General features: G+C 38.5%; 2 protein-coding genes across 2 annotated transcripts; both read left to right on the top strand.

Moving 5' to 3' along the window:
• Nucleotides 1-5661: 5661 nt before the first annotated feature.
• On the top strand, nucleotides 5662-6310 carry LOC104453352 (protein LURP-one-related 15). The gene is made up of 2 exons (XM_010067883.2): nucleotides 5662-5895; nucleotides 6164-6310. Exons 1-2 carry the CDS (start codon nucleotides 5662-5664, stop codon nucleotides 6308-6310), a joined length of 381 nt encoding a protein of 126 aa, XP_010066185.2.
• A 3409-nt stretch (nucleotides 6311-9719) lies between these two features.
• On the top strand, nucleotides 9720-11491 carry LOC104453359 (protein LURP-one-related 15). The gene is made up of 3 exons (XM_010067894.3): nucleotides 9720-9944; nucleotides 10251-10466; nucleotides 11348-11491. The coding sequence occupies exons 1-3, from the start codon at nucleotides 9720-9722 to the stop codon at nucleotides 11489-11491; spliced, it is 585 nt and encodes a 194-aa protein (XP_010066196.2).
• The last annotated feature ends 4017 nt before the right edge of the window (nucleotides 11492-15508 follow it).

Below are 15508 nucleotides of genomic sequence, written 5' to 3'. Positions count from 1 at the left end.
CTCGGGATGGTGAGGAAGCTCATCTCGATCACTGAGGGGAACTTCACCGTCGCCGACTCCTCCGGCAACGAGATCTTTGAAGAAAATAAGAGGATTCAAGAAAACAACGATTCAAAGATAAATTTCCCAAGAGAAAATGTTATTCACTCAAAGCCATAATACATTCTATCATTCTACAATACATAAAGCTATTTATATTAAGAAGACAACTAAGAAGACAACTAGATTTCTTATTCTATAATTCAAATATCTAATCTAACAGATTGATTGGATAATATCTAATCTAAGCATTGACTCGGATCAATTTCTTTGCAATTGGAATAATCGGAATCAAATCATATCATATCTACCACTCTAATCTAATCTTCCCGATAGCAAAATCAAATCATACTCAAATATAATCTTCCGATAATATTAAATAATATTATCAATCTTATCAGCCTCCCTCAAACTAGGATTAGTGGAAAACCTAGTCCCGCTTTGTATCGTAGCCTCCCAATGATCAAAGCGCGGTAAAGCTTTTGTAAATATGTCGGCAAGTTGATGAGTAGCAGGAACATAGCGGACTTCAAGTAACTTGAGAGCGACTCTCTCTCGAACGAAATGAAAATCAATCTCCACATGCTTTGTCCTTGCATGAAGGACTGGATTTGCTGTCAATGAAATGGCTGAGTGATTATCACTATAAAGCAAAGTCGGCCCCTTGAGCGGAATACCCAAATCTCTCAATACAAAAGAGACCCATGTAATATCCGGCATTGGCGAAGCCAAGGCCCTATATTCAGCCTCCGTTGATGATCTTGACACTGTCGCTTGCCTTTTTGCGGACCATGAAATGATATTTGATCCCAAAAAAGTGCAAAACCCGGTTGTTGACCTCCGAGTCTCAGAATAGCCAGCCCAATCAGAGTCTGCATACCCATATAAATTTAGTGCGCTTTTAGAGTGAAGATAAAGCCCCAATTGTTGAGTTCCTTTTACATATCGCAACACCCGTTTTAACAGTTTGAAATCACCATTTGTAGGAGAATGCATTTTCTGACAGATATGATTCACTGAATAAGAGATGTCCGGCCTTGTAATTGTGAGATATTGTAATCCACCCACAAGACTTCGAAAAGAGTGAGGATCATGAAAAGGTTCCATGTCTTGTACCGTTGGATGAGTTTTGATAGGCAATGGGGTCTCAATCGGCTTACTATCTTGCATTTCCGCCTTATGCAACAAATCACCAGCATATTTAGATTGGGTTAAAAATAGATTCGGACCATAAACTTGGCTTCAATACCGAGAAAAATAGTGAAGTCGTCCGAGATCTTTCATAGAAAAATTTCTGCTTAAAGCTTCTATTAATTCCCAAGTAGAGATGATGAACCGCCGGTCAAAACAATATCATCAACGTATAATAATAATACCGGGGTGTCTGACCCGTGTGAAGAACAAATAACGACGGATCAGTAGAGCTGCAATGAAATCCCCATTCCAACAAAAAATTGCTGAATTTTTCAAACCAAGCTCGCGGAGCTTGTTTTAAGCAATATAATGCCTTCTTGAGTAAACAAACCGAGTTAGGCATCGTAGAACTCACAAAGCCTGGGTGGTTGTTCCATAAACACTGTCTCATTTAATGACCCGTGAAGAAACGCGTTCTTCACATCTAGCTGATGGATAAACCATCCTTTAACAATTGCCACGGAGAGAACAATTCTCATGGTTGCTGTTTAACCACAGACTGAAAGTTTCGGCGAAATCAACACCTTCCTCTTGATGGTACCCCTTCGCCACTAATCGTGCTTTCAGTTTATTAAGGTTTCCTTCTGCATCCAATTTGGCTTTGAACACCCACTTACATCCGACGATATTCATATCTGAAGATCTTGGTACTAGCTCCCATGTTTGATTTAATTTGAGAGCCTCCAATTCATCTATCATAGCTTTCCTCCAACCCGGATGACTTAGTGCTCCTTTAACTGTTTTCGGCTCCTTTGGAATCTCACGGGCTATGGAGAGAACATACTTCGGATTGGGCTTCCTTATTCCTGATTTCAACCTTGTTTGCATCGAGTGAGTAGATTGCTGTTGAGTAGATGGAACTGGTAAATCACTTGAGACAGAGACTATTGCTTCTTCATGTGTTTCACAGTCTATACATGGTTCTTGTGAACCCAACTGTGGTTGCTGCACGTTTGTCTCATTAGGTGGCTCATAATTTTGTTGTCCAGAGCTGTTATCATCAAATAGAAATCCGATGCTCGGATGTTGTGATATTTTCCCTTCACTCATTGTTGTTCCGTTGTCTAGTAAAGAATTTAATCCCCGTAACCAAGTCTGATACAACCGTGAATGCCCGGAAAACAGTCCCCAATTTATCGAAAATGGGAATCTCGTCTCATCAAATATCACGTGACGACTTACATATACCCTTCCTTCCGTTGGCGGATAAAGACATCGATAACCTTTATGTCTTTGACTATACCCAAGAAAACACAGGGCAATGAGCGTGGATCAAACTTTGTTGCACCATACGGTCTAAGGTGTGGATAGCACTCACACCCAAAGACTCGAAGAAACCCATAGTTAGGCTTTTTACCAAAGAGCTTACCAAACGGACTACTCATTCCTAACACTTTGGTGATGGCAGCAGATTGATGAGAAATGTGGCAGCCGAAATGCATCAACCCAATAAATCAACGGTACTCGTGCATGATAGAGCATAGAAAGACCTAACTCAACGATGTGCCGATGCTTCCTTTCGGCATTTCCATTCTGTTCCGGCGTATATGGGCGGAGACCAGCATTTAATTCCTTTCTCATTCAAATGATTAATAAACTGGCTGCTATTAAATTCACCTCCGCCATCACATTGGAAAGATTTAATTCGACTTTCAAATTGGTTCTCAACAAGATTTTGGAACATGATAAAGATGGAAAAGAACTCAGACTTTCTCTTCATTGGATACACCCATGAGAATCGTGAAAAACTATCTATGAAGACTACATAGAATTTAAACTTCTGAAAAGATTCTACTTGGGGCAGGCCCCACACATCACAATAGATTTTTCAAGTGGTTTACTAGCTAGAGACTCTGAGACATTGAAAGGCAACTTGCTACTTTTTCCAACCTGACAACTTTCACATATTCTCTTTGTCACCTTCGTAGATTTGATCTGATTGTTGCTCTCCAGAAACTTTATTATTTGAAAGTTTGAGTGCCCAAGCCGAAGGTGCCAGACTTCACTACTGGCGATCTGCTGTCTTTGAGAGTACCACACCTGTGTTTGTGCCTCGATTTACCTTGTAAAGGCCCCCGCATTTCTTTCCCATTGATTATTGAATCAAATCGATGGTCCTTAATAGATACACCAAGTTTATCAAAGATTAGTGAGCGGGGATAATCATCAAGTTAACTTAGACACCGAAATTAAGTTTTTCTTAATCTCCGGGACCACCAAAACCTCATTTAAAGGAAATGAATGTAGTTCAAGAGATAATGATGTTGAGCCAATATGGGTAATGGGCAAACAAACTCCATTCCCTACCATTACCTTATCTGAACCGTAGTAAGGAGAGAAAGAATTGAGATTACCAGTCGATGATGTGATATGGTTTGTTGCCCCAGAATCCGGGAACCAATCTCCTCCTTGATCATCCTCCAAGTGAAAAGCAGCTAAAGCATTTGGTATCAACTCACTTTGATAAGAATTATCAAAGCGATACCAGCAACGTAGAGCGTCATGTCCTGGCCTCTTGCATATCTGACATTGAAGCTTCGTATTATTCACATAAAACTGTTTGTTCGAAGCGAATTATCACCCACAAAGGCGAGATACTCCTTTGAATCAGCAACCTTAGTTGGAGTGTTTGTATAAGGTCGAAAGCCTTGATTCTGATAAGGTGAATTTGGTCTGTAATTTCCACCAGATTGATAACCACCAGATGAATCACCAAAAGTTACTCCTGGATAATTTCCGAACCTCCTTCCACGAAAACCATAGCCTCTTCCTCTATTGTTAAACCTGCCATTCTTTCCTTCAAAACCCCTGTTAAAATTTCTTTGGCCAGCAAAAGCAAATGTTGAATTAAATGAACCCAAATCAGCCTCACTACTTAGTTTGGACTGATCAATCTTTTCACCAGTAAGTGCCAAATTAGGGTTTATTTGATTCGACAAATAATTTTGATGTCGCGCTTCATATCTCTCGAGCTGAGCAATAACGTCTTCGTAGCTCGGCTCGGGTTTGAGACAATACATAGTTGTCTTAAACGTCTCATAGTCACTTCCGAGACCCTCTAAAACACCGAAACCTTTGTGATTTCATCGACCGGTTTTCCGATCGCGTTAACTGGTCACAAATCAATTTGAACTCACGTAAATACTCGGTTAAGGGCCTATTACGCTTTTGACAAGATTGAAGCTTACCCCTTAATTCAAATTCTTTGGCCACAGATCTCTGAGTAAAACGATTACATAATGTATTCCATACCTCAAAAGCCGATTCAATACCGATTATGAGTCCCAGCACATCCTCAGACACGGATCCAGTAATCCACGATGACACAAGTTGGTCCGTACGATACCATTGCTGATACTCCGGATTAAGGACATCTTCAGAATTTTCCCCTTCCGTGCGTAAGATTCTCAATGGTGGAGGTTGAATTTGACCATTGATGAAACCCAATAGATCCTGGCTTCTAATGAAGTGAAGAAATTGCGTACGCCATAGAAGGAAATTTCCTTCAAAAAGTTTGATAGTCACAAAGTTTGAGAGATTTACGTGTATCGGGTATGGGTATCTCGATTTTGGGTTTTCAGCCATGATTGTGTAGATGAAGAATAGATGAACTCAAGGAAAAAGATGAAGACAAATATAATAAAATTGGCTCTCAGTATAAGGCTCTGATACCATGAAGAAAATAAGAGGATTCAAGAAAACAACGATTCAAAGATAAATTTCCCAAGAGAAGAATGTTCTTCATAATACACACTATCATTCTACAATAGATAATGCTATTTATATTAAGAAGACAACTAAGAAGACAACTAGATTTCTTATTCTATAATTCAAATATCTAATCTAACAGATTGACTGGATAATATCTAATCTAACAGATTGACTGGATCAATTTCTTTGCAATTGGAATAATCGGAATCAAATCATATCATATCTACCACTCTAATCTAATCTTCCCGATAGCAAAATCAAATCATACTCAAATCTAATCTTCCGATAATATTAAATAATATTATCAATCTTATCAATCTTCAAGGTCAAGCGCGTGTTCAACTTGATCCACACAAAGCGCGCCCTCGTCGACGCGGCTGGGAGCACGATCCTAACCTTCAAACAAAAGGTTCTCATCTTAAATCAGGATCTGTCACTCATCCTCACGAAGCAACCGATGAGAGAATAGAAACGCATTTTCCTTTTCTATCATGATATGGTATTAATCTCCAACAAAACGTACTCATCACCCTCTCATGTCTAGAATAATAAGATGATAACTACGACGATGGCAATTCTCTAGATAATGCGATGCATGATTCCATGTGTTTTCTGCACGTCGATTAGTCTCTTCGATAGTTTTTTTTCTTATCCAAGTGCGTTTGCAATAATTCATATCTTGATGAAACCCTCTTGCTCCGGCGCCGACCATTTCGTATGCAGAAAATCACTGCACATTCGAGATGGCAAGTCTTCAGAGGGGAGAGCACCGAGCCGGATGATCTGGTGTTTACCGCTCGAACGTCGTCGATGTTCCAACTCAAGACCAAGCTGCATGTCTTCCTAGCGGGCAACAAATCCGAAAGAACCTGCGACTATCGGGTTGAAGGAAGCTGGGCGGCCCGATCTTGCTCGATCTATGTCGGAGAGAGCAACTACATGATTGCCCAGGTGTGTTGTTCTCTTACCCTAACGTTGGAACATCCTCAGATGATGGATTCAACGATAGCTCATAAGCATTATCATCTGTCACTTACACACGAATTAGCAGATTCAGATACAGATTGTTCATTCTTCATTCCATTTCCATATCTTCGATTCCGACTAACCAAACAAAACCGCAAAGCAAATTAGTGAGGATAAAGAAGAGAAAAGCTTGGTTGATCATCGAACTAAAGCTAACCATCGGCCGGTGTTCTGGTATTGTATGGCTATGCAGATGCACACGAAGCACACGATCCAAAGCATGGCGATCGGAAGGGACACCTACGCGGTGACTGTCTATCCCAACATCGACCACGCTTTTATAGTCGCGCTCGTCGCAATTCTTAACGAGATCGATCACGACAAGAAAGACAAGGAGTAACCCGCGACGAGAAAGTACAGAGGAGTAATCGCTGCTAGGAAAGGAAGAGGCGACGTTTGGTCACTTACCTACCTTGGTGCCACAGCTTCTTTTTTTTATAGCTGTCCCTCCCACCAGGCCTGCAATAAAGTTTTATTTCGGGCCAATTCGGGTCATTCGGGCTTCAAATAGTACATTAAATGCATGATATATGTATGTATGTATTTGAGGGAAAAGTGCCAAAAGAATTATAAATTTTTTGTTTTTTTGCCGATTTAGTCCTAAACATTTTTACGTTGTGTCAATTCAGTCTTGTCTAGCTAATTTTGGCCGGATTTTTCTAACTGGACGCCAACCTACCGACGTGGCTGATCGGCATTGACATGGATAATTTTTAATAATATTTTAATATTTTTGAATTTTTTTCTCTTTTTATTTTTATTTTTTCTGTTTCTTTTTTTCTTTTTTTCTTTTTTTCTTTCATCTTCTTCCTCCAACCAATTGCCAGACCTCGACAACCGACCACCTCACCAATGGCCGCAAGGGTGGCCTCGTGCTGGGCGGCGAGGGCGAGCCTTGCCAGCTCGGCACCAGGCCAGCTCTCCTCGCTCCGTTCCCCAATCCCAATCTCGCCCTAGAAATTTCCTCCCTCCACTCATTGTTGTCATCTCTAGGGTTTTACGGGAGCTTGGGGGTGTCCTCGATCACGTGGCTCCGGCCCCGGATTTTCGCCTGGTTTCCCCCACAGCGGCGATCTGTCGGGAGAGGCTCGACCCTCGCCGCCCAAGCCTCGAGGCGGCCTCGCGCTAGGTGGCCAGGGCGCCCGCCTAGCACGAGGCCACCCTCACGGGCACTAGCAAGGTGGCCGGCGAGGTTGACCTCGACCTCGCCGGCCGATCGCTAAGGTCCGCAATCGACGGAGGAAGAAGAGGGAAGAAAAAAAATTAAAAATATATATAATATTAAAAAAAATTTTCAAAAACATTAAAATATTATTAAAATTATTTATGTCACTTGGCCGGTATCCAATCAGCAAAATCCGGCTAAAATTGGCTAGAAATGACTGAATTAGTACAATATAAAAATGTTTAGGATTAAATTGGCATAAAAACAAAAGATTTAGGATTTTTTTGGCACTTTTCCCATGTATTTGAAGAACCTAATGAGCGAAACATTCTCTCATCTTTATTTCATCCTTTAAAGATCGTCTCTTATTCTGTTCTCGGATATAACCTTGAGTTTAGGGCATGGTAGCAATATTTATGAGATCTGCCGCATCTCTCTATATCTCTTTTTAATATTGTACATTTCCTTTGATTATTTATGATCACAATTGATTGTAATGATTATTTATGATCACAATTGATTGTAATCAATACTATAGATCAGGATAGGATGGTAGGGATATTGTGTTACCTTAAATAGTCCCCTTGTACGGTCTATAACACCTATGTACTCTCTACTGAACATATCGGGATGACATAGTGCTATCTTTTGCATATTATATCTTTATCTACTTTGCCAATGAAAGAAAAGTACTTTAAAGATTGGAGAAACACTACCAAATTTTCAGGTTTTAATTCGACCGATTGATTCCTATCGAAGATGTAAATTTTACTTAATGGGAATCCAATTTGATAATGCCTGATATATTGAAATTGATCCTTTAATTGGTACCCGATAAGACAAAAAATAGAGTGATAAAAATTTAAGCAACAAACTTTCCGTTTTGACTGTTTCAAACGCTGAAAATATAATTAGAAGGCTATTTGCTAGTAACTCGAAATTGATTAGTGAACATTATTAATTTCTCGCTAGACATGGAAATTATGATCAATACTGGCAGGACTTAAACAACATTTGACAAGACCTAATCGTCATCACTTACTTTTTCTATATGGTGAATTAAGTAACCCATTTTTACTGACCTTATCAGGGGAATGAGAAAAAAAAAGGCGATGCACCCTCCTTGCTGCTATGTACGTTGACCTTGACTTGCCAGGTTCCTCCAATTGAATCCCCGATCATAGAGCATCACAAGCTCCTGGCTCGAATGAAGAGAAAAAGTATCAACATTGATGAACTTCTTGGGATTAGCAGTGAAAGCAAGAGCCCATTACCCTTTTTTTAATTAAAAAAATATTTCATTCATTTCTCAAAATAACAGAGGTACATAGAATATTTCTAAATCTAGCAAATTTCTTATAACTATCGACCAAAGCAAATGCCAAAATGCAAAATTACAAAGCACAATCTGCAGGTAAAAGCATATTCTCATCTCTCAAGAAAATATGCATCACCATAAAGGTTTGGTATACTAAATTCTATGATGAGCACACGTCGAGATCCCTCACTCCATTTGCAACAACTTGCAGTGCGCGTTTAGGTTCAATGTCCTCATCATTAGCGCCATATAGAGACACCAACATTAATATGTTGAAAAAACACATATCAAATACCTACAAAGAACTCCTAAAACTAGACCTAAATCTAAATAGGGAGAGTAAAACTCCTAGATCTAGACATAAATTTAAATCGGGAGAGGAGAGAGGCCTAATTTCGAAGAGGTTGTTGAATCAAACATCTTGCGAGTCCATTACTTAAATTGACTTTCAAATCATTGTAAAGTTAAGATGTTAAAAAATATTCATCTCATCCGGTGCTGATTTTTTTTTTGAAATTTTCAGCACTTAATTGTCAAAATCTAGTAAATGTGAAGGATCATCCCCTTATTCAAAGGCTCATTTAATAACCCAATCAAGTGTGGAAACTTGAAAAATTGTAGCAACTTAAATTTTGAACTTTTTCCCCTCTGACTAATCAATGGCAAGAGTAAGGTACCCTGTCTTGACGAGTCCACTTCTGGACTTGCGTGACAGACCTACGAAACCGGCGGTCCAGCCCATGATGCACCCAAGGGCAATTTCCGGGAAAACACAAGGCTCGTGAAATTCGCACGTTATCGAAGATCCATTCATTTAAAGAAAAATTTTCTTTCAAGAAATTATTTTCTGACTATGAAAAATGTATTTAACGAATTGAAAATGACGGTTGATTTTGAATCACAATTTTTTTTTGCGACTAGGTAACAGATGCCCAAGATTGTTTAAGATATAGGCAGAACGGGACGATGCCCGAGATTGACCGAGACGTAGGCCAAGCCAGAACTTCACCTGTCACAAAAGTTCATTCCGCGACTAGCTTCTTGCATAACGCGTCGTCTGACCAAGACGTAGGCAGAGCAACAAGCTTATTGATGACCTTTTCCAATGAATCTGACCCAACACGTCGAACCAAGCTGGTTTCGAGGTTGACGCTTTCTGCAACTGGACGTCCTGACATGTACAAGAAGCCCTAACATAGAAAGCCATAAGTTTTCCCGAGAAAGATAGAGAGAGGCTGTTCTCAAAAGGCATAACCAGCTGAGGAGATGCAACTTGCTCCTCCGCCCGTCGTGGGGCCTCAAAATTGCTGCACTTACGCAACAGATGTGGCCATTTTAAGGAAGGCGATGACCCTCAGCAGCGGCAACTTCGTGGTCACCAACAGCAGCGGCGACCTCATCTTCAAAGTGAAGGGAGCTTTACTTACCCTTCATGACCGCAGGGTCTTGATCGACGCCACCGGGCAGCCGGTTCTCACGCTCAGGCGAGAGGTTTGCTCTTTAACATCACTCTACGCTGTTCATACTGAAGTCTTTTTCGCTCAGGAACAGTCAAAACCACCATCGGTTCTAGAATTAGATATCCACCCTTCGCTTTTCACAGGTTCAGAGCTAGACACCCAATTATTCATTTTTTTTACAGAATTAACTATGCAGCCAAAGAAATTGAAGTTCGACGAACTGGTTAAGTGAAATTAAGGTTCAGCATCCATCCTTTTGTAAACTATCACAAGTGGAATCCACACGAAAAATACGGTTTTGTTATCAAGAGGCTCAGGTGAAGATGATTTGGTGCAGATAAGGGCTGATCACGGTCCATGGCGAGCGTTTAAAGGGAAGAGCTCGGACATGAGGGACCTTGTCTTCACTGCCAAGATTAGTTCAGCGATCCAGCTCGAGTTAGAAGTTTTCTTAGCAAGTAACAGGAACGAGGATGTCCGCGACTTCAATGTCAAAGGTTTCGAGCGGTCTTGTGTCATCTATGCCGGACAGCCTCCCTGTATCATTGCCCAGGTAACATATACTCTTTTCCAAAGGCTGCTTCTTGTTCTTTAAAATTATTCATTCAAGCCTAATCAGTTCAGTTCCAAACCTATTGTACATTTGGCAGTTCAATTTTAGACTTTTCAGTTTTTCTAATGTTATTTTGAACCTTTGCTCGATATATCAACATAGTCCGTTCTATTAATTGCTGCTGGAAATTGTTAGCATGGCAATTTGTAGGTTGTCTATGTCAACATGCCACGTAAGACGGCCGATTATGTTAGAAGCGACGTTAACAATTTCCGACAGCAATTAGCTTAGCTTTGAATGACTATATTGGAATTTCAAATAAAGGTTATGGATTGTATTGTCATCCATACAATAACTTTAGAATTGAATTGTTAATTTCCAAAAAAAAAAGATACAAATATATGCGTGTGTACATTGGTCCACCTGAAAGTTGAAATTAGTAGTGAGACGTGCCAATTGGTATTTGAGAACATCACAATACTCGCCCTTAGTTATTAGTGCCCAGGTTAACATTTTTATCAAAGTTCAAGAAGTACGAAATTAAAAATTGTTTGTGCGTAAAGCGAAGATGAGGGGCTTGGGATCTTCAAATCCAAACTTGCAATTTGACAATTTACTATAGAGAACAAGAAAGCTGATGATGACAACATAAAATTTGTGATTCGATCTTCAAATAACCTAATCTGTTGCCTACAAAATATCGAATCACATAAATTTTTTATTGTCATCATCAGCTTTCTTGAAGTGATTCGATTAAGTAAATCGGTATTCATATCGACTTATAGGATAAGAACCATTCGGTAACTAGCTATATATACACACATCAAAAAGGAATAGAATCGTCAATTTCTGACTATATCATAATGGTACAGATGCAAAAGATGCAAAAGGAGACTGGTACCCAAACTCAAAGTGTGCCTCTGGGAAAGGACAAGTTTATGGTCACGGTCTATCCGAACATCGACCGTGCATTCATCGTCGCCCTCATTGTGATCTTTGATGAAATAAAAGGGGGGGATTGGTGACCACCGCTACATTGTCGACTCAAGTGGGAAAGTTTGTGTGCTGGTGTAATTTTTAGTGAAACAGCTCATTTCTTCGTCTGTGTGCATTTTCATGATGAAATATCATGCAATCAATCTACTCTAGATTTAGGGTTTTTTGCGTATATGTTTTTGAGGTTTCGCTTCCCTCAAGTTTCATTTATGTATAAGTCCAATTTCAAAGAAAATAAGAGAAGTTTCGCGAAGGTTTCGCTCTCATAAATGTCAGGTCTACATACACTTAACATTGTTACTCTGAACAGCGATGGTGTTGAAGACATCAAACCTAGGCTTCCCTCGGGTTTCGTTTATGTACAAGTCCAATTTCGAAGAAAATCAGAGAAGTTTCATGAAAGTTTTGCTCTCACAGGTGTCGAGTTTGCATACGTTCAACCTTGTTACTCTTGACTGTAATGGTGTTTAAGACGTCAAACCTAGACGTCTACCATTGAAAGGCAAAGCTGTGGCAACAAATGGAGATCTTAGTGTATGCTCATTACCAAAGATGTATTCGGTGATTAGTCGTCAATTTTAATTTGAAGAAGTCACAAATCTATTCTTTGAACATGTAACCCTTAATCTTGTTCTAATAATTTATCTTATTATAAGGAGCTTGTTTTATTTTCAGTATTTGAGATTTGTCATGGTTTGCAGTTGGATTGTGTTTCTCTGTTACATATCCGTAAAAATGAATGAGATTTTTCTTTGATAATATAAAAAAAGGTACTTGGTTGCTTATTTTTGAAATGTATCAATGAGCAACCTCTTATTTTACAGGAAAATTACCACAAAAAAAAAAAAAATTCTAAACCTATTGTAATTATATCAATTCAGTCATAAACTGTTTTGGTACCATTTCAATCTTAAACATTTTGCAATTATGTCAATTTAGTTTATCCAGCTAACTTTGTCTGAACGGCACTGACATAGATCCCGGCTAGTGCCAGCAAACATTTTTTTAATAATTTTTTAATTAAATTTTTTATCTTTTCTTCTTTCAACGACAGGCTAGAGAGGAGGGTCAATCGCCGAACTCAGGCGATCGACCAATGGTGAGCTCGCCTTGTCTTCACTGGGTGAAGGTGAACCTTGCCATCTCTGGGCAAGCTACACACACACAGATAGGGATGGGGAGTTTGAAGAAGAATCAAAACAAGGGCTTCTTCACTACCATGAGCTCAAGGCTGTCCATGTTTAGCAACACCATCCACAGATCCGTCCCTTTCTTTGTCTTCTTCATGTCTTGCCCAGCAACGATGAGGGGAGCTTGCCATTGGCCGATCGCCTGAGTCCAGCGATTGGCCCTCCTCTCTAGCCAGTCGCCGAAAGAAGGAGAAAGGAGGGGAGGAAGGAAAAAAAATAAAAAAATAAAAAATAATGATAATTAAAAAAATTGTCTCCCGATGTCGGCCGGCATCCACATTAATGCTAACCGGCCAAATTTAGTCAGATGGATTGAATTAATATAATTACAAAAAGTTTATGACTCAATTGGCCGAAAAAATAAGTTTAAAATTAAATTGGCACAATTACAATAGATGTAGAACTTTTTTGATAATTTTCCCCTTATTTTATCTCCATCTCACTTTGCATCACCTATTTCGTAACTCATCTTTATATCTTGAAGTAACACAAGGAATAAATACTCTTTACCAAAAGAAACCTTCTCCCTCTCTCTTCCACCACCTTCTCTAGCAAAGGTACCATGGTCTGACAATTTTAGAATGATGACCCAACGAAAGAGAGTGACCCAATTGACAAATGTCATTGGAACAGATAAGTTATCATATGGTCTATAATATATATAGATATAGTTGTGGATAGCGGTAATTGTCATCGTGCTACCGGTGGCTATAAGCGGGTGGGTGGTTCGAAAGTTGAAGAATAATGGATACTTTGGCGATATTTTTAGCAAAACTTCTAATGAGGGATTAGACATCTTGATATTCCAAACCAAAGATAGATGTATGGCGAATTTCTACTGTTATCAACAACATCATATGGTTATACGAAACAATCGGTGTAATAAAGTGCTAAGTGCCATTGCATATGTTACTCATAAATATATGTATGTCGATTAAAAACATCTTCCCTACACATTTTCTAAACTTGTGGAGAAGTATTCGTTCTTTTTCAAAAAAAAAAAAGAATGAGTTTAAAACCTATTTCGGATTTCAATTACTATTAAACCTATATTGTACCAATATGAAATGGGGAACAATATTATAACGATATTACATAAATCATATTATAAACAAGAAAAGCTTACATAGAATCGGTTACACGATTTTTTTTTTTAAATGCCTTATACATCTACTCAATTTATTGCCCATATGTTATTATACTTCTTTGTTAATAAAAAAAAAATAACGATGTTTTGGTCATATAAATAATTCGTCAAATCTTTCTTTGACTAAAGAAATTACATAAAATAAGTTCGATTTTTAAGTATTTTCATCGGAGTATGATATCGTGTGTGCTTAACACTTGTAATTCCATTACTCCAAAGGAACAGGTATTTTTCCCTAAATTTAACAGGTGAATGAGAAATCGAAGTTAGGTTACTATCACGAAAAATCTTAAATGGATATACCTATGACAAATTTATCTCAAACTAATTTTTTACCAAAAAAAAAAAAAAACCCAAATTGGTATACTTGTAGCAAATTAAGCCTCCATCAATTTTTGTTAAATTTTACCGTCAAATTGTTGAGTTGGACGACGCGTAACGGTTGACAAATATATAGTTTAGGATTTTACCTTATGTTTGTCATAAGTGTACTATTTTGTGATTTTCCATGGAATTAATTCATTTTAATGGAAATTAAAAAAGGATAACTCTGTCACAAAAGTACTAATTTGGGATTTTCAATGATCAAAAAGTTAGTTTGTGATAATTTATCATAAATATACTAGTTTGTGATTTTTTTTTATGATTAAAAATTAGTTTTTGATAAATTTATTTTATTTATATCAATTTAGGGTTTTCTTCGTATTAACCCATCAAAATTTTATCGAAAATCACGTACATACCGTTATTTAACGTAAAAGCACCAACGTTTTGCTAACACGCTTTTGCTATTTTTGCATTTTTTAGGAAGATTGCTTCGATATACAAGTGGGCCGATGGCCCATTTTGGCTGCTATGATTCAGAATGCCCTCGTTCTTGGGCCTGCAAGGGCCTACTAAAATGTTTATGTCCATGGAGATGTGTTTATGTCATAATGATGTGCACAATATCATGGGATTAGCATCTAAATAACATATGGTACCCAAGCAGGTCATGTTTTCCAAAAATTGGAAGGGCACGGGGGCAGGGTGGGACAGTGATCACATTTCTACTCCTTTTCCCCTCCTATGAACAAAGAAACTTTGCCCCCGTTGCCGCCCTGCGCCCTAGGAGGGGCCGAGCCGAGGCGGTTTTCCCTTTATGGGGCAGCGAACACTACTTTATCATATGAAAAGTATTTTGTTATCATTGTTATTTCATTATCAAAAAATGTAAAGATGGCCTCATGGGTTCATCTAATGATAAAGGGATTATCTGTCTTTTACAAGATCAAGAGTTTTTCACTTGTGAGTGAATCTTTAAATAACTCATGCTATATTACCTAATTGCAACATATTTTGTGGAGAGACTTCCTAACTGATAGCAAATTGATAGGGTTATGGCGAGGAGTTAGTCAAAATGGTGTAAAGTAGTTATATCTTAATCCAAATAATTCATAACAAGTGTGGGACCCTTATAATAATGCCCATAAGAAATTGCTACCAGGTATTGCCACTCTCCACACTTTAACTCATAAAAGATATATACTCGGAAGACTTTACATCTTATATACCATAGAGTAATTCTACTGTATATATAGCCATGCCTTTATGATTAGGTAAATCCTACTATCATAGCCAACCATCGATCAAAACTCTCTCTCACATTATCATATAACAAAATTTATCCAATATCCATTAACAAGTGTCGAATAAGATTCCACTCATGT

This window comes from Eucalyptus grandis, chromosome 1 (genome assembly GCF_016545825.1).
Source record: "Eucalyptus grandis isolate ANBG69807.140 chromosome 1, ASM1654582v1, whole genome shotgun sequence".
NCBI lineage: Eukaryota > Viridiplantae > Streptophyta > Magnoliopsida > Myrtales > Myrtaceae > Eucalyptus > Eucalyptus grandis.
Note: the sequence above shows the minus strand (reverse complement) of the source record. Positions and strands in the feature narration are given on the sequence as shown.